Here is a 20,419-nt window from a genome sequence, read left to right as displayed (position 1 = left end):
TCTTCAGGCAACGCTAGTGGGGGCCAACAAAAATATAGAAAATTTACACCAAAATAACAGCAGGGGCATTATTATATGGCAAGATCTACCTTTTTAGAGAGTGGTTGTGAATTCTGGGTCCAAAAAAATATTTAATGATTATTATTATCAGCAGTGAATAGGAGTAGCCAAGAAACGGAAAGGATGAGTAGTTAGATATTCTAAAAACTGACCTTATAGTGATTGATTCAGGATGATTTCTTTAGAAGCTTGACTAATGAATGTACATGTCAAATGATGATGAGGATGAAGGTGAACAATTAATTGAAGGGGAAAGGAGATGTAAAATATCAACAAAGGGAGGTAATCTGCGGAGGATTATCCCAAGAAAAAGATGAATACCAAAATATCTACTAAGGGATACAATAGTCGGATTTTTAATAAGGGGCGCACCTTTGTCTTCTTTTTCTCAGCTGTTCCCAATGTACAGCTGCAAAAATTTGTATGAACCTCTGGATCATTTTGTCCTAGTAAAATATATTTTTTCACGAATTTTAAAACAATAGGAAAGAATTTCGCTTATTACAGCTATATTAAAATCGATAACTAGTAAGTATTGGATTCTAAATATGATTATAGTGTCAAAATATGATTTTCCGCTTATCCATTTTGAAAGAATTTGTTAAAATGGAATGTTCGGTTAATTGAAACTTATATGATGTTCGTACAGAATCCGAATATGAAGGAACGACAGACATGTTTACATTTTATAACAATCAATATACGTTATTGATAAATACAAATGAAAGTGAACATTACGCGCTTCCAACATTATTTTGATTTCAAATTTTTGAGAAATAGCTTGTTCTTTATGCCAAAGAGGATTACATAAATTTAATGTAGACCAGTCAAAAGTAGAAATTCATCAATTTATGATACAGTGTTTCCACAAAATGTGCTTGTGTTCAACAACAACGTAACAACAATAACATGCGAAACTCAAAAAGAACTAGGCCGACTATCAGTTATCTATATTATTATAATTCCACCTACACGCTCCACTAGATGTGGATGTATTCATTGCCTGCCTGCTGTGCCACAGCCAGCGAGAGATGGTTGCGGTCGTGCAAGTCCAGCACACACCTAGTCAGTAAATAACTAGCACACACAGCGTGTGTCGGACCTGACCGTTTCTCTCTATTTAGCTACTGACACACATGCATTTCTCCATCTCTCTTTTTTCCTTCCCATGGTTTATTTGGTTCGGTCTAAATGTGAACCAGAAAAAAAAATAATGCGAAATAATTATTTTTCTTCGAAATATATATTCATCGAAAGCTCTTAGCGAAAGTATTCTTTCCTCACGATTGTTTTAATTTTTCTCTTTTTCCTCCTTCACACACGGCACGACTGCACCTCCTTCTTCTTCTTCTTCTTCTTCTTCTTCTTCTTCTTCTTCTTCTTCTTCTTCTTCTTCTTCTTCTTCTTCTTCTTCTTCTTCTTCTTCTTCTTCTTCTTCTTCTCTCTTCTTCTTCTTCTTCTTCTTCTTCTTCTTCTTCTTCTTCTTCTTCTTCTTCTTCTTCTTCTTCTTCTTCTTCTTCTTCTTCTTCTTCTTCTTCTTCTTCTATAAGATTTAATCCAAATAAATGAAAGAATCAGCTTAAAAATCTAACACAAACAGGAGCGAATATAAAGCAGCTTTCCATGTCAAGCACTAGATACACATCCTTCAAAAAGGTGGGACTTGTTCTCTTCCTTTCATTTTACAACAAACTCAGACCTGGGAACAGAAATGTGTGTACTCCCTCAAATAATTGGAATTTTTTTTTTGGGACCATAAAATATGGACCTGCTTATTATATTATAAATAAGTAGGGGAAAGTGACAGGATTTGACAAGTCAATTGACATGTCATATCTGTGTTGTGTTTATTAATTAATCAAAATCTTTGTCCTGTTGATCTATTTTTGCGTGTTCAAAAACTTCAGACAATTTTTTCACCAACCATTTACAGGTCTGAATATTGTTTCAAGCATTCGCTCTCATCAGGAAGTGAAAGTAGATTGTTGTGTTTATCGTACTTTTCTGTATATATATACATGTATAATTTACACATTGGTGGATATACGTATAGAACTGTTTACACATTGGTGGATATACGTATAGAACTGTTTACACATTGGTGGATATACGTATAGAACTGTTTACACATTGGTGGATATACGTATAGAACTGTTTACACATTGGTGGATATACGTATAGAACTGTTTACACATTGGTGGATATACGTATAGAACTGTTTACACATTGGTGGATATACGTATAGAACTGTTTACACATTGGTGGATATACGTATAGAACTGTTTACACATTGGTGGATATACGTATAGAACTGTTTACACATTGGTGGATATACGTATAGAACTGTTTACACATTGGTGGATATACGTATAGAACTGTTTACACATTGGTGGATATACGTATAGAACTGTTTACACATTGGTGGATATACGTATAGAACTGTTTACACATTGGTGGATATACGTATAGAACTGTTTACACATTGGTGGATATACGTATAGAACTGTTTATACATTGGTGGATACGTATAGAACTGTTTACACATTGGTGGATATACTTATAGAACTGTTTACACATTGGTGGATATACGTATAGAACTGTTTACACATTGGTGGATATACGTATAGAACTGTTTACACATTGGTGGATATACGTATAGAACTGTTTACACATTGGTGGATATACGTATAGAACTGTTTACACATTGGTGGATATACGTATAGAACTGTTTACACATTGGTGGATATACGTATAGAACTGTTTACACATTGGTGGATATACGTATAGAACTGTTTACACATTGGTGGATATACGTATAGAACTGTTTACACATTGGTGGATATACGTATAGAACTGTTTACACATTGGTGGATATACGTATAGAACTGTTTACACATTGGTGGATATACGTATAGAACTGTTTACACATTGGTGGATATACGTATAGAACTGTTTACACATTGGTGGATATACGTATAGAACTGTTGACACATTGGTGGATATACGTATAGAACTGTTTACACATTGGTGGATATACGTATAGAACTGTTTACACATTGGTGGATATACGTATAGAACTGTTGACACATTGGTGGATACGTATAGAACTGTTTACACATTGGTGGATATACGTATAGAACTGTTTACACATTGGTGGATATACGTATAGAACTGTTGACACATTGGTGGATATACGTATAGAACTGTTGACACATTGGTGGATATACGTATAGAACTGTTTACACATTGGTGGATATACGTATAGAACTGTTTACACATTGGTGGATATACGTATAGAACTGTTTACACATTGGTGGATATACGTATAGAACTGTTTACACATTGGTGGATATACGTATAGAACTGTTTACACATTGGTGGATATACGTATAGAACTGTTTACACATTGGTGGATATACGTATAGAACTGTTTACACATTGGTGGATATACGTATAGAACTGTTTACACATTGGTGGATATACGTATAGAACTGTTTACACATTGGTGGATATACGTATAGAACTGTTTACACATTGGTGGATATACGTATAGAACTGTTTCAATTCTAAAGAGCTACAAATACCCATTATTATTCTCACATTTTTAAAAACCTTAAAACCTATTTTTGGTTAAAATTAATGTTATATTATTTTATTTTATTATTTATTTATTTTTAATGATTTAATGATATTTCCACAAGTAAAATGAGAAAATGTGAGATATTTTGACAACGATTTGTATTGAATTTCCTCACAATGGCTTCCAATTTGTAATGTTTCATTGGTTTAATATGAGTAGAAGAATGATTATAAGGACCTATTATCTATCATTTCTACAATGTGATTGAAAAGTTCATCTGAATTTTAAAAATTTGTTTATTTATTTTTGTGCTTCAGAACCAAATCCTGGTTTTTGTAAAAAAAAAAAAAAGTCTAATCCTCAGGATGCCTACTGTAGAGTTGCCAACCTACCTAAAAAAAAATGGGGAATTTTACGCATTTTCAGCGATTGTGCGCTTGTATGCATTTATCCCAAGATTGTACCCATTTTCAGTGTACAGAGTCACTTCAGTTTTCTTTAGTTGTAATAGCCCGGATGCTCGTATTGCTGTTATCTTAAGCTTGATGGATCGTTCAAATTTGTACTCGATACCAATTCATTGCTCTATTATTCTATAGTGAACTCGCTCCTATTGTTTTAGTCCCATATCATGAAATCGAATATTCATGTAAGGATACCTTCCTCTTACTTTCACAATGGTTAGTTTCCGTCGATGTCAGGAATGTACCCATTTTTATAAAATCTCCCCCATCTTGAGGTCCCATTGTACACATTCTCATCAGATGGGGTTGGCAGCTCTGCTACTGTCCCGGAATTTCCGGATTTGCGCCGGAAATTTGAAAACCATAGTGGCTACAGAAGTTGACTTTTTGTCCCGTATATGATACAGTCGACCATTATATTACAACTTGGAATTAAGAAGTTTAGCAATTATGAACTAATGTCATATCATCATCATCATCCCTATAACCACAACTACAAAACACAACCCACCACACATCATCATATCCCACACACTACAACAACTACACCACATCATCATCTTCCTACCACCATACTACAACAACCACCACAATCATCATCTTCTACACCACTACATACACACCAACCACCACAAATCATCATCTCTACCACCAAACTACAACACCACCACCACATCATCATCTCTCCACACTACAACAACCACCACCACATCATCATTCTACCACACCACTACTAACAACCACCACCACATATCATCTCACAACACTATACAACACCATCACATCATATCATCATCTCACCACCACACTACAACACCACCACCACATCATCATCTCTACCACCACTACTACAACCACCACCACATCATCATCTCTACCACCACTACTACAACAACCACCACCACATCATCATCTCTACCACCACATACTACAACAACCACACCACAAATCATCACTCTACCACCACAAACCACAACATATCATCTCTCCACAACTACACACCACCACCACATCATCATCTTTACTACCACTACTACAACAACCACCCCCACATCATCATCTCTACCACCACCACTACTACAACAACCACCACCACATCATCATCCCTACCACCACTACAACCACCACCACATCATCTACCCCTCACCACCACTACTACATACTCTACCACCACACTACCACCCACATCACACTCTACACCACTCACCACACCAATCATCATCTACACCACCACACAACAACCACCACTCATAATCATCTCTCACCAAACTAACAACCACCACCATCATCATCTTTATACCACACTACAACCACCCCCATCATCATCTCTACCACCACTACTACAACAACACCACACACATCATCATCTCTACCACCCTACAACCACCACCACATCATCATCTCTACCACCACTACACAACCACCCACACCACATCATATCTCTTCCCACACTACAACACCACCACACCACATCATTTCTACCACCATCTACTACAACCACCACCACTACATCATCACCCCCTCTACCATTACAACCACCACTACCACATCATTTCTACCACCACCACCACACCATCGCGACTACAACCACCCCACCACTACCGCATCATCAACATCAACAAACCATATAATTTGGAAATTTGTAAGCTAAAGCTATTCTGTATCACAATGGTTGGGGAAATATTTCCTCCTTTTTTGTGGTCAGTTATTCTCACCAGAGGTGGTGTTATTTGTAGCAGTCATCCAAGTAATATTGTATTTTTCAACCAATGATTGAGGATACTCAGCAGATGAATGGCTACTTGGGATTGTAACCACTAAATGTTGTTGATATCAGAAATTTGACTGTCTTTTAAGACATTATTACAATTGTGTGGTGTATTGTTCCTGAAATTTGAGGGTTTATCCGTAAAATGTCCCTGAAATTTGAAATTGAGGGTAGCATGCCTGAATCCTGCTTTCATGAATTAGGGTTTAAACCTCTGCATCACTGGAGTCATTCTGATTTGATGAAAGTTTAGAAATTAATATTTGTAAATTGTATTTGGTGTCTGATGAATGTGATTTGTGAAGTGGTGAGTTTTTATACATTTAAATTGCAATTGTATTTGGTGTCTGATGAATGTGATTTGTGAAGTGGTGAGTTTTTATACATTTAAATTGCAATTGTATTTGGTGTCTGATGAATGTGATTTGTGAAGTGGTGAGTTTTTATACATTTAAATTGCAATTGTATTTGGTGTCTGATAAATGTGATTTGTTTTCCCAGAATGGACTTGACGGCCAATTACATCCGATTGCTGTGTCGTAACACCATGGTCCATCAGTACCATATCCATTTCACTCCAGTGTTAGACAGTAGACGACTCAAAATCAGTTTACTGGCAGAACACAAGGACCTGTTGAAATCAGTCCAAGCATTTGATGGCAACATCCTCTACTTGCCCTTTGAACTTCCACAAAAGGTGAGGAGCAAACCTGTCAATTCCCCTGAATTTAGTTGGAAATTCTTGGTATTTGATTTCATCCCTGTTTCCTAATTTCCAGCTACTTTTTTTCACCACCTCCATCATCATCATCATCGTCATCATTTTCACATCCTATTTTTTATCCCAAATTTGACCAACAATTTCCCCGAAGATTGTGTGTGTCATATTGGCAAATGGTTTGAGGGGATCTGTGAATCCTGTGCTGCTCAAATTTGGATATTCAGGAGAAAAAACAAAACGAAAGACGTTTTTTTTTTTTTTTGTTGTTGTTGTTGTGATTCTTGTGAAAAAATATCTGTAGAATCCATTCTCTTAGGTTTCAAAACTCAAAAAGGTGTCTAAAATTACCCTTGAATAATATGTCTAGTCTTGTTTTTAGGCATATGAAATGTATTTTTTTGATTTTCTCAAAATGTCATTTTTTGACTAACTTGTCTCACTATTTTAAGTATATCTCAAAGGTACCTCCCAGAATTGGCTATAATTTTGCCACAATGTTAAATAGATGTAAATTTATCACCTTACAAAGAGGTTTTTAAAAAATTAGCTGTTATAGTTTTTGTGAGTTAGGACATTTTTTCTGTAATTATTCTCCAAATTCTGAGACCTCGATATAGCCTAATAACGGGACACTTTGAGGCTGATTATGTAAAAGTATGAAAAAGAAACTCAAAATCAGTTTAAGTAAGATGTTAGAGGATGTTCATAGGAGTTCTATTGCCAAATATCAGGCCTTAAACTAGATTATGTTTTGAGATCTACTCAAAATAAAGTCATGTGTAAAACGCTGAGTCAGCATTTTAACCATGTCACCCCTGGATGGAAAAAGATGAAAATGATTTTTTGGAAGGTTTAGAATTCTAGTTTTAAACAAACAACTACGTTTATGTATATAGATAGTATCAAGTTGACGTCACTTAGGTCTTTGTTATTGTTTTTTGCCATCCACATGAAGGTTTAGAAGATCTAGTTTTAAACAAACAACTACGTTTATGTATATAGATAGTATCAAGTTGACGTCACTTAGGTCTTTGTTATTGTTTTTTGCCATCCACATGAAGGTTTAGAATTCTAGTTTTAAACAAACAACTACGTTTATGTATATAGATAGTATGAAGTTGACGTCCCTTAGGTCTTTGTTATTGTTTTTTGCCATCCACACGAAGGTTTAGAATATCTAGTTTTAAACAAACAACTACGTTTATGTATATATAGATAGTATGAAGTTGACGTCACTTGGGTCTTTGTTGTTGTTTTTTGACATCCACATGAAGGTTTAGAAGATCTAGTTTTAAACAAACAACTACGTTTATGTATATAGATAGTATGAAGTTGACGTCACTTGGGTCTTCGTTATTGTTTTTTGACATCCACATGAAGGTTTAAATATCTAGTTTTAAACAAACAACTACGTTTATGTATATAGATAGTATCAAGTTGACGTCACTTGGGTCTTTGTTATTGTTTTTTGCCATCCACATGAAGGTTTAGAATATCTAGTTTTAAACAAACAACTACGTTTATGTATATAGATAGTATGAAGTTGACGTCCCTTAGGTCTTTGTTATTGCTTTTTGACATCCGCATTTATGAGTAATTCTCACTAAACTGTATTAACCAGACTATAAACGTTCAAGGTTACACATAGTTTTGTGTGTTGGTCCATTATACTTCTGGATGACAATGTTGTGAGTTTCTTAGCCAAGCACATACCATCTATAAGCAAGCAACAAAGATGTAATATTGATTTTGGTAGAATACCACAGCCAACCCCCCCTTAACCACCAGTCCTGTTATTTCTTGTATGTGTGTATGTGTGTGTGTGTTTGTGTGTTGGTCCATTATACTTCTGGATGACAATGTTGTGAGTTTCTTACCCAAGCACATACCATCTATAAGCAACAAAGATGTAATATTGATTTTTGTAGAATAACACAGCCAACACCCCTTAACCACCAGTCCTGTTATTTCTTGTATGTGTGTGTGTGTGTGTGTGTGTGTGTGTATTTTTGATAATTTGTTTCCAATCTCCCATGACAGGAAACTCAAGTGAGCTCGATAAGAAAAACAGATGGCAGCCCGGTCTCCATTCGAATTGTCCATGTCAAACAGATCCCTACAGCAGAGATGACTCACTTGTTAAATATTGTCTTCCGAAGGTAAGACAGAGTCCCATGTCCTTGTGCATAGCCGTGACTTTGACAGATTTCGATAGATTTGTACATAGCAGTCAACTGTTCTCATGTGACTTTGACAGATTCCATAGATTTGTACATAGCAGCCAACTGTTCTCACGTGACTTTGACAGATTCCATAGATTTGTACATAGCAGCCAACTGTTCTCACGTGACTTTGACAGATTCCATAGATGTGTACATAGCAGCCAACTGTTCTCACGTGACTTTGACAGATTCCATAGATGTGTACATAGCAGCCAACTGTTCTCATGTGACTTTGACAGATTCCATAGATTTGTACATGGCAGCCAACTGTTCTCACGTGACTTTTGACAGATTCCATAGATGTGTACATAGCAGCCAACTGTTCTCACGTGACTTTGACAGATTCCATAGATTTGTACATAGCAGCCAACTGTTCTCATGTGACTTTGACAGATTCCATAGATTTGTACATGGCAGCCAACTGTTCTCACGTGACTTTGACAGATTCCATAGATTTGTACATAGCAGCCAACTGTTCTCACGTGACTTTGACAGATTCCATAGATTTGTACATAGCAGCCAACTGTTCTCACGTGACTTTGACAGATTCCATAGAGTTGTACATAGCAGCCAACTGTTCTCATGTGACTTTGACAGATTCCATAGATTTGTACATAGCAGCCAACTGTTCTCATGTGACTTTGACAGATTCCATAGATTTGTACATAGCAGCCAACTGTTCTCATGTGACTTTGACAGATTCCATAGATTTGTACATAGCAGCCAACTGTTCTCACGTGACTTTGACAGATTCCATAGATTTGTACATAGCAGCCAACTGTTCTCATGTGACTTTGACAGATTCCATAGATTTGTACATAGCAGCCAACTGTTCTCACGTGACTTTTGACAGATTCCATAGATTTGACATAGCAGCCAACTGTTCTCATGTGACTTTGACAGATTCCATAGATTTGTACATAGCAGCCAACTGTTCTCACGTGACTTTGACAGATTCCATAGATTTGTACATAGCAGCCAACTGTTCTCACGTGACTTTGACAGATTCCATAGATTTGTACATGGCAGCCAACTGTTCTCATGTGACTTGACAGATTCCATAGATTTGTACATAGCAGCCAACTGTTCTCACGTGACTTTGACAGATTCCATAGATTTGTACATAGCAGCCAACTGTTCCTCACAAGATGGACTTTGGTGACAGATTCCATAGATTTGTACATAGCAGCCAACTGTTCTCATGTGACTTTGACAGATTCCATAGATTTGTACATGGCAGCCAACTGTTCTCATGTGACTTTGACAGATTCCATAGATTGTACATAGCAGCCAACTGTTCTCACGTGACTTTGACAGATTCCATAGATTGGTACATGGCAGCCCAAATGTCTCAGTGCTTTGACGATCCATAGATTGTACATCACGCAACTGTTCTCAGACTTACAGATTCCATAGATTTGTACATGGCAGCCAACTGTTCTCCAGTGACTTTGACAGATTCCATAGATTTGTACATGCAGCCAACTGTTCTCACGTGACTTTGACAGATTCCATAGATTGTACATGAGCCAACTGTTCTCAGTACTTTGCAGATTCCTAGATTGTACATAGCAGCCAACTGTTTCAGTGACTTTGACAGATTCCATAGATTGTACATGCGCCAACTTTTTCTGATTTACCCAATTCATGATTTGACAGACATGAATGTTCTCACCATGTACGTTGACAGATTCCATAGATTGTACATGCAGCCAACTGTTCTCAGTGACTTTGACAGATTCCATAGATTTGTACATAGCAGCCAACTGTTCTCACGTGACTTTGACAGATTCCATAGATTTGTACATAGGCAGCCAACTGTTCTCACGTGACTTTGACAGATTCCATAGATTTGTACACATGCAGATACAGCCAACGTGTACTCACAACTGTGACTTTGACAGATTCCATAGATTTGTACATAGCAGCCAACTGTTCTCACGTGACTTTGACAGATTCCATAGATTTGTACATAGCAGCCAACTGTTCTCACGTGACTTTGACAGATTCCATAGATTTGTACATGCAGCCAACTGTTCTCACGTGACTTTGACAGATTCCATAGATTTGTACATAGCAGCCAACTGTTCTCATGTGACTTTGACAGATTCCATAGATTTGTACATGCAGCCAACTGTTCTCACTGGACTTTGACAGATTCCATAGATTTGTACATAGCAGCCAACTGTTCTCACGTGACTTTGACAGATTCCATAGATTTGTACATGGCAGCCAACTGTTCTCAGTGACTTTGACAGATTCCATAGATTTGTACATAGCAGCCAACTGTTCTCATGTGACTTTGACAGATTCCATAGATTTGTACATGGCAGCCAACTGTTCTCATGTGACTTTGACAGATTCCATAGATTTGTACATAGCAGCCAACTGTTCTCATGTGACTTTGACAGATTCCATAGATTTGTACATGGCAGCCAACTGTTCTCACGTGACTTTGACAGATTCCATAGATTTGTACATGGCAGCCAACTGTTCTCATGTGACTTTGACAGATTCCATAGATTTGTACATAGCAGCCAACTGTTCTCACGTGACTTTGACAGATTCCATAGATTTGTACATAGCAGCCAACTGTTCTCATGTGACTTTGACAGATTCCATAGATTTGTACATAGCAGCCAACTGTTCTCACGTGACTTTGACAGATTCCATAGATGTGTACATGGCAGCCAACTGTTCTCACGTGACTTTGACAGATTCCATAGATTTGTACATGGCAGCCAACTGTTCTCATCAGTTCAAGGCTGGCACTAGTTGGCATTTCTTTTATCCAAATCAATACTCGGACAGGAGGATTGTCAATTTTCTGGCTGTGAATTTAGACAACGATCAATAAAATAGAAAGTATTGAAGGTCAGCTTTGAATTTGGATCATCTTAATCTCAATTCTAGATGACATTTTGTGATTGTCCAAACATAAGGTAGTTTGCTTTATTCAGGTATACAGGAACATTTGTGACGATATTACTGTTGTATTGAACAGGCGGGGTTTCAACGAAATATATGCACAACCGAGCAGGTCCTTGCCCTCACTTCCTTAATTGAAAATGGATTTGAAAAGAAATTCAAAACAGGCACAGTGTTTATTGATCTCTCTGCTGCGTATGACACAGTGTCGACACATTGAGGGAACCGCAAAAAGAAACAGCCTGGTGAGAAAACTCGCAAGTACAACCTGGGGAGCCTCACCACAGGTACTGAGAACGTCTGCTTTGGCACTGTGCTATAGTGTCAGAGAATACCGTGCCCTTGTTTGGATGAGAAGCCCACATGTAAACCGCATTGACATCCGACTAAGAGAATCAATGAGAATTATAACAGGATGTCTCAAGTCAACTCCAACTCAGTGGCTCCCAACACTGAGCGGCATTGCACCATCAATAATAAAGCAGGCACATTCAACAATAAGACTCAAATCGAGAAGACCTTTCCACCTAACAAAAATGACAGACTTCAGTGTGGAGGAAAACTGGAGAGAAATGTGGAACAGGGAAACACCAAGAGGAGGAAACATCATTAAAGATCCAACCAAAAGAGTGCCTGCATTCAATAACGCCAGGAAATACTGAACTTCCTCAAATCGCCTCTTAACTGGACATGGCAGAACTGCATCAAATATGTGCAGATGGAAACATGGAAACAGTGATACCTGCCAGAAACGTCAGGCAGCCCCAGAGACCAGCGATCACATCGTCCTCCACTGTCCAGTCACTAAACTTGAAGGTGGCTACGAAACCGTCCTTAGGGCGGAGGAAGACTTTAGAAGTTGGGTCAATGAAATAAATTTGGAGGTGTTGCCATACACTGCTACTACTACTAGTGTGGACTGGTGGCTTGATGCTGAAACTTGCAAAAATAATCCCATTCAGAAAAATCTTGAAACTGCTCTCATACATGACAGGACCTAGGAATTTCCATGTGGTACTTGGTGATAACACCAGCAAAGTCAGAAGAATAAAAAATGGAGTACTACAAGGCTCAGTCTTAGCACCAGCATTGTTTAAAGTCTACATAAGCGACATGCCTCAAACAACTTCCACAAAACTAGGATATATGCAAATGACTGGGCCTTAGCATACCAATCAAGAAACTGGGAAGATATAGAAACAACGCTTAGCAAAGACACCACGGCCATGAAAAGGTATTTTGACAGATGGTATTTAAAAATGAATACGACAAAATCAGTTGCAACTGCATTTCATCTTAACAACAGGGAATCAAAACGAAAACTGATGATCAAGATTGATGACACAACACTACCAGCTGATCAAAATCCAAAATACCTCGGAGTGACACTGGATAGACGGCTGACCTATAGAACCCATCTTGAGGTACAGCAAGAAAGATAGGGAAACGAAATTGTCTACTCAGACAACTGGCAGGAACAACATGGGGAGCATTGCACTCTTCTCAGAACATCAACCCTGGTCCTTTACTACAGTGTGGCAGAATATTGTGCTCCTGTTTGGACGAGAAGTGCCCATACAAACCTTGTTGATGTGAAACTAAGAGACTCGATGCGAATAGTAACTGGATGCCTGAAATCAACCCCAACACAATGGCTGCCAGTCATGAGCGCTATAGCACCATCTCACTTGAGGAGAGAGGATGCAACACAGAAATGGATATCCAGAGCTGAAGAAGATAGTGGAACTCCTCTGCAAACCATATACAAAACTGCGCCCCCAACATCAAGACTAAATTCTCGTTCACCTTTCTACCTATCAAAGAAAGAAAACTACAACACGTAAGAAGCCTGGTGCGAGGAATGGAAAAGGAATAAGCCAACAGGAGGGGAACAAATTGAAGATCCCTGTAAAAGTCTCCCAGGTCTACAGGATCAACCAAGAAAATACTGGGTAGCTCACTGCTGTTTATTTCTTCATAAAATCAGATCACTTAGTTATACTGCTGGAAGCCAGCAAGTGACTGACAACAGCAGCTGCATGCTGTAAAAGTGGCTACCTGGACGGGGATTCCCCTTTTTGAGGGTTAAGGCGCAAAGTATTGCATTTTGCTGATGTAATACAACACCATATCTAGATGACCACTTACATTACAATAATATTAACTCATGGAACAGACAGTACCATTTTCACTTGTTATGTTGGTTCTTTTGTCATTTTATTGTGATTATTCTGATAGGTTTTATAAGCAATTTAAAATCCCTACCATTTTAAAATATTTTTGTTGTTGTGCGGACAATAAAAAATTCAAATCTTTAAAATCAGACGTTGGATTCCGAAACTAATTAATGCTTTGTCCAGTCTTAATATTATTACACACAGTAAAACATTCATTTTCTGACTCAACACATTTTAACTACGTTTTTAATGGTCATAAATGTAATGGGCTGGACATAAGTTATGTTCTCTTCATTTGTATTTTGTATTGTATTTAAAAGATATGGAGATAAGTGGATAAACAATTTAACACACTCCTAAAGAACATATAAATCAATATATTGTGTGTGTAGGTTTTACTTCACTATTCCAAAATAGAAACAAAACCACCATCATTACACCAAACAACAACACCATCACAGTGGCGTAGTAGATAAAACAAGCAATGAATATGGCAGAAAAAGGCATTCCCCTCTCTCTCTCTCTCTCTCTCTCTCTCTCTCTCTCTCTCTCTCTCTCTCTCTCTCTCTCTCTCTCTCTCTCCTCTCTCTCTCCTCTCTCTCTCTCTCTCTCTCTCTCTTTTCTTTCTTTCTCTCTCTCTCACACACACATACATACACACATACATCCTGCATATACCCACATACAAACGTAAAAGACAGGCTAAGAGAAATGCATCACATTCGCATCACATTCACACTACACCTAATTCATACCACTGACAACAACGATATAACATCAACAGTTAGTACAGATAGTATTCCACAAAGGCAAGTTTGACTGGGGAAAATAAGAAGAGGGGGAGAGGGGGAGGGGGGTACTCAAAACACAGCAAGATAGAGAAAATAATAGTGGCACCTCCTAGGAGTTATCAGAATTCAGACATTATTCTCAATAGTCACAATGTACAAGTAGTGCAGCTGGTGAATAAAACCTTCCCACACCAATCAACAGAGACATGAATGAAACAAACCAATTCATTTCATATTTCTTAAATCAGTAACAGATGTGTTTTTAATTGTAGGGCTACTTGCAGAGAGAGAGAGAGAGAGAGAGAGAGAGAGAGAGAGAGAGAGAGTGTGTATATATATATATATATATATATATATATATATATATATAATATATATATATATATATATATATATATATATATATATATACGTTCCTGTACTACAATAAGTATGACTTCTTCACTCCTTTACCATATTCGTGGGAACTTTTAATGATAAAACTGTAGAATTGGTGTAGTAAAGTGTTCCATGGTCAGTGGGGAGTCCAGGAAATGATTACGACATTGTTTGCATTGTGTAACTGGTCCAAATTCATCACCCACGATAGCCTAGACTGCTAGATATTCCCAGTGAAATTTGATACCCCACCCCTACACTTGTTACATATTTGTTGAACTGAATTAACATTAGTGCAACAGAAAGTAGACGGTTTGTACTATGTACTATTGTGAATAATAATAAACTGCAACGTCTGATTATTGTTGTAGGGATTCCAGAAACATTTGATTTAAATGATAAATGTAGTCAAAATGTGAGTCTACTTTGCTGTCTTCCTGAGAAAGAAATATACTGATGATATCTATGATATTTAGTCCACGTGTGAGGGGATTTCAATCTTTAACATGGGTGGTATAGGTTTACATTTAAGATAGTTGTCACTTGGCTATGCCATTATTTATCAGACCAATTAGACTACTCGCTTCACTGACTGGAGGCACGTGCCATGCCAGAGCGCAGGTAAAGAGAAGGAGAGTAGTGACCTCTTGACCTAGCATCTCAACTAAGTGATTCGCTGGTAAACCACTGTGAGCTGCAAATAGACTACGGTCAAAACATACAAGAACAGCTGCCAACATGCACAAATGGGGGCTCCAAGAATCACCAACATGCCCAAAATGTAACCAAGCACCACACGATGACTAAGATTGCCCAGAGACAAAACTTGAAGGGGGATTTGAAACCATCAACAAATGTGATGATGACTTCCGAACCTGGATTGATACCTTGAACAAAGAAGTGTAGCCCAACGATACTACTACTGTTGTATTTGGTACTAATTTCTTTCCTGTCTGTAAAATACACGTATTCAATGGCAAAGCTACATAGACCCCTTCTTTACAATAAATTTTAACTAAAAAAGATTGTTTGCTTTCATTGGATGTATCTTCAGGACTTTTGAATTGAAGCCTTTTGAGGCCAATTATAATTTATAACATTCATAGTGATTACAGTGGAACCTCCCGATAACGACAAGCCACGGGACCAAGTTTTTATGTCGTTATCCGGAGGTGTCGTTATTTAGAGGTTTCCAAGATGGCGGACAAAGTGGGCGTGGTAAGGCCCATGGGACCAGTTTTTATTAACATTGACAAAACAAACAAAACATTGTAGTTGTAGTGTATTCTTCTTAGAGGGTTCTTGTGCGTGTGTCTGGATGAGACTTTTAGGTGATCTGAACTGAGTACACTGATAGTGTGCTCCTGGAATCTACATCTGTTCCCTATTTAGACCATTCCCCTTTGTCTTACTTTTTATGTCATTTCAATTGTAAATCTAGAATGTTTTTTACTCTCCAATTTTCTTCCTTTTTACTGGCTCTGATATGACATAGATGTGTCACAAGCGCTGTAAAACCCTTTAAAACAAACAAAATTCCTCCTCCTCCTCCCACAAAAACACTACTACTACTACTACTGCTACTACTACTACTACTACTACCATTACTACTGCTACTACTACTACTATTCTTCTTCTTCTTCTTCTTATTATTATTACTACTACTACTTCTACTACTACTACTACACACGACGACGACGACACACTACTACTACTACTACTACTACTACTACTACTACTACTACTAACTACTACTACTACTACTACTACTACTACTACTACTACTACTACTACTACTACTATCTTACTCTACTTACTATACTACTACTACTATACTACTTACTACTACTACTTCTAACTACTACTACTCTACTACTACTACTACTACTACTACTACTACGACGACGACGACGACGACTACTACTACTACTACTACTACTACTACTACTACTACTACTACTACTACTACTACTACTACTACTACTACTACTACTACTACTACTACTACTACTACTACTACTACTACTACTACTACTACTACTACTACTACTACTACTACTACTACTACTACTACTACTACTACTACTACTACTACTACTACTACTACTACTACTACTACTACTACTACTACTACTACTACTACTACTACTACTACTACTACTACTACTACTACTACTACTACTACTACTACTACTACTACTACTACTACTACTACTACTACTACTACTACTACTACTACTACTACTACTACTACTACTACTACTACTACTACTACTACTACTACTACTACTACTACTACTACTACTACTACTACTACTACTACTACTACTACTACTACTACTACTACTACTACTACTACTACTACTACTACTACTACTACTACTACTACTACTACTACTACTACTACTACTACTACTACTACTACTACTACTACTACTACTACTACTACTACTACTACTACTACTACTAACTACTACTACACTACTACTACTACTACTACTACTACTACTACTACTACTACTAACTACTACTACTACTACTACTACTACTACTACTACTACTACTACTACTACTACTACTACTACTACTACACTACTACTACTACTACTACTACTACTACTACTACTACTACTACTACTACTACACTACTACTACTACTACTACTACTACTACTACTACTACTACTACTACTACTACTACTACTACTATCACCACATAATATCACATTTTCCAAGATTTTGTGTTTACTTGCTTACACTTACATTTATACCTTGGTTTTTATTAATGCATATCAGCCTAGATTCGTCAAAAAAAAACTGCGTTATCATCGGTTCAAGCAGGAATCATTTTATAAACTTTGAGTACTCATACTCGGTATTTTTAGTATCAGATATCTATGAAAACTGCCGAAAATCGCCAAAATGATGTCGTTATTCAGAGGTTTTATCAAAAAGTGCGTCGTTATTTGGAGGTTATTTTTACTGATCTTAAATAGAAAAAAAATCGGGACCACAGGTCAATGTCGTTATCAGGAGGTTGTCGTTATTCGGAGGTGTCGTAATCGGGAGGTTCCACTGTATATATTTCATCTTCTGATCCTCAAGAACAAATTGTTATGGTATAATTATAAGAACAGACAAGGCTTATTATCTTTGTATCCTGTGTATTTGTGTGTGTATATGTGTGTGTGTGTGTGTTTGCCCACCATAATTTATCTATTTATGACTACACGTCTTGTTTCATCCTAGAATCATGCACATCCTAGAGATGGTACAAGTTGGACGTTACAACTACAGTCCATCGTCTCGAGCCGTTGTACCACAATGGAAGTAAGTCTTTGCTTCATCATTTTCCCCACAGTTTACAACTTGGTCCGGCCTACTTGAAAGTTTAGGGATTGGTCATTTTTAATAGATAAGAATTGTAGTTGCTATAAGTGAAGTGTGTTTAAAAATCATCCATTTACTCTGGCACGGATTAATTAACACTTCAAAATGCTTTAAAAAGATGTCGTTTGGCATCCACTTTCATTCTCAATCAGTTTACAGATGCTCAGGAAGTCTGAAATTGCAACCAAAATTTTGTACGAATTTGTCTAAACAGTTGGCAGGGCTGATAGCCAGACTGCTTCTACTAGCAACAAAACCCAAATTGTAGACTACATACAGATTTGTCAACTCATGGTGAAGGTCCTTGATTGATTGGATGTATTTGGTATTACACTAGTAATATAGATTATCTGAGGCTCTAAACGTTGTCTCTTACAGTTTTCTCTTGAATGTCAGGATTAACTTTGACAAGGACTCAATATTATAATTTCTTGAATGTTATTTGAGGAAAACTGGTGAGAACTTAGTTCACTCTTTATCAATTTGAAAGCATTTATAAATGTTAACATAAGAGCTATTGTGAAATCCTATATCTGGCTTGATTCAGATTTTTTGGTTACAACTCCAAATTGCTTGTCATGGTCCCGTTAAACTGTCAGTCATGGTCCCGTTAAACTGTTAGTTAAGCCCTTTTTTTCCCGGCTAAAGCCTATTTGAAGTTTTCCATCTGGCTTTGACCTGAATTGGTTCGTTGATTTTTAAAATATGAAAACATTGGCAGTGATGCCAAAACTCCGGTTTCACCGGAAAAAAATCCGGTCTGGAGCCAAAAATTCCGGGCTCCGGGCAACTTCCGTCAAATTCCGGTGAGGTCAATTTGTTCCAAGGATACCCCCCCCCCCCCCCCCCCCTTCCAACCACCACATCATCATCACTGCCAATAGTATTACAACCATCATCACTACCACTACTACTACAACCACCACCACCACATCATCATCACTACCACAACTACCATCACTATTATCACCACCACCACCACATCATCATCACTACCACTACTACTGCAACCACCACCACCACATCATCATCACTGCAATTACTACAGCCACCACAATCACATCGTCATCACTACCACTACTACTGCAACCACCACCACCACATCATCATCACTGCAACTACTACAACCACCACTACCACATCATCATCAATACCACTACTACTACAACAACTACCAGCATCACATCATCTTTACAGCTACTACTACAACCACAACCATATCATCACTACCACTATTACTACAACCACCATTATATCGTCATTACCACTACTACTACAACCACCACCACCACATCATCACTACCACTACTACTACAACCACCACCACCACATCATCACTACAACTATCACTACTACTACAACCACCACCACCACCACATCATCACTACCACTACTACTACAACCACCACCACATCATCACTACCACTACTACTACAATCACCACCACATCATCATCACTGCAACTACCACTACTACTACAACCACCACTATCACATCATCATCACTACCACTACTACTTTAACCACCACCATCATCACTACCACTACTACTACTACAACCACCACCACCACATCATCACTACCACTACTACTACAACCACCACCACCACATCATCACTACAACTATCACTACTACTACAACCACCACCACCACCACATCATCACTACCACTACTACTACAACCACCACCACATCATCACTACCACTACTACTACAATCACCACCACATCATCATCACTGCAACTACCACTACTACTACAACCACCACTATCACATCATCATCACTACCACTACTACTTTAACCACCACCATCATCACTACCACTACTACTACTATAACCACCACCACCACATCATCACTACCACTACTACAACCACCACCACCACATCATCAACCACTACTACTACAACCACCACCACCACATCATCATTACCACTACCAC

General features: G+C 37.7%; 1 protein-coding gene across 1 annotated transcript in view; it reads left to right on the top strand.

Annotated features, from left to right (window-relative positions):
* Positions 1-20,419, top strand: part of LOC144972205 (piwi-like protein 1) — a 68,122-nt gene that overhangs the window by 7,758 nt on the left and 39,945 nt on the right. Inside the window, exons 6-8 of the mRNA XM_078913222.1 lie at positions 6,374-6,569; positions 8,634-8,752; positions 18,338-18,418. Of these exons, the coding sequence (XP_078769348.1) occupies positions 6,374-6,569; positions 8,634-8,752; positions 18,338-18,418 (396 nt within the window). The remainder of the gene's footprint in view (positions 1-6,373; positions 6,570-8,633; positions 8,753-18,337; positions 18,419-20,419) is intronic.

This window comes from Berghia stephanieae, chromosome 5, assembly GCF_034508935.2.
Source record: "Berghia stephanieae isolate SIO BIC M18660-M18661 chromosome 5, UCSD_Bste_1.3, whole genome shotgun sequence".
NCBI lineage: Eukaryota > Metazoa > Mollusca > Gastropoda > Nudibranchia > Aeolidiidae > Berghia > Berghia stephanieae.
Note: the sequence above shows the minus strand (reverse complement) of the source record. Positions and strands in the feature narration are given on the sequence as shown.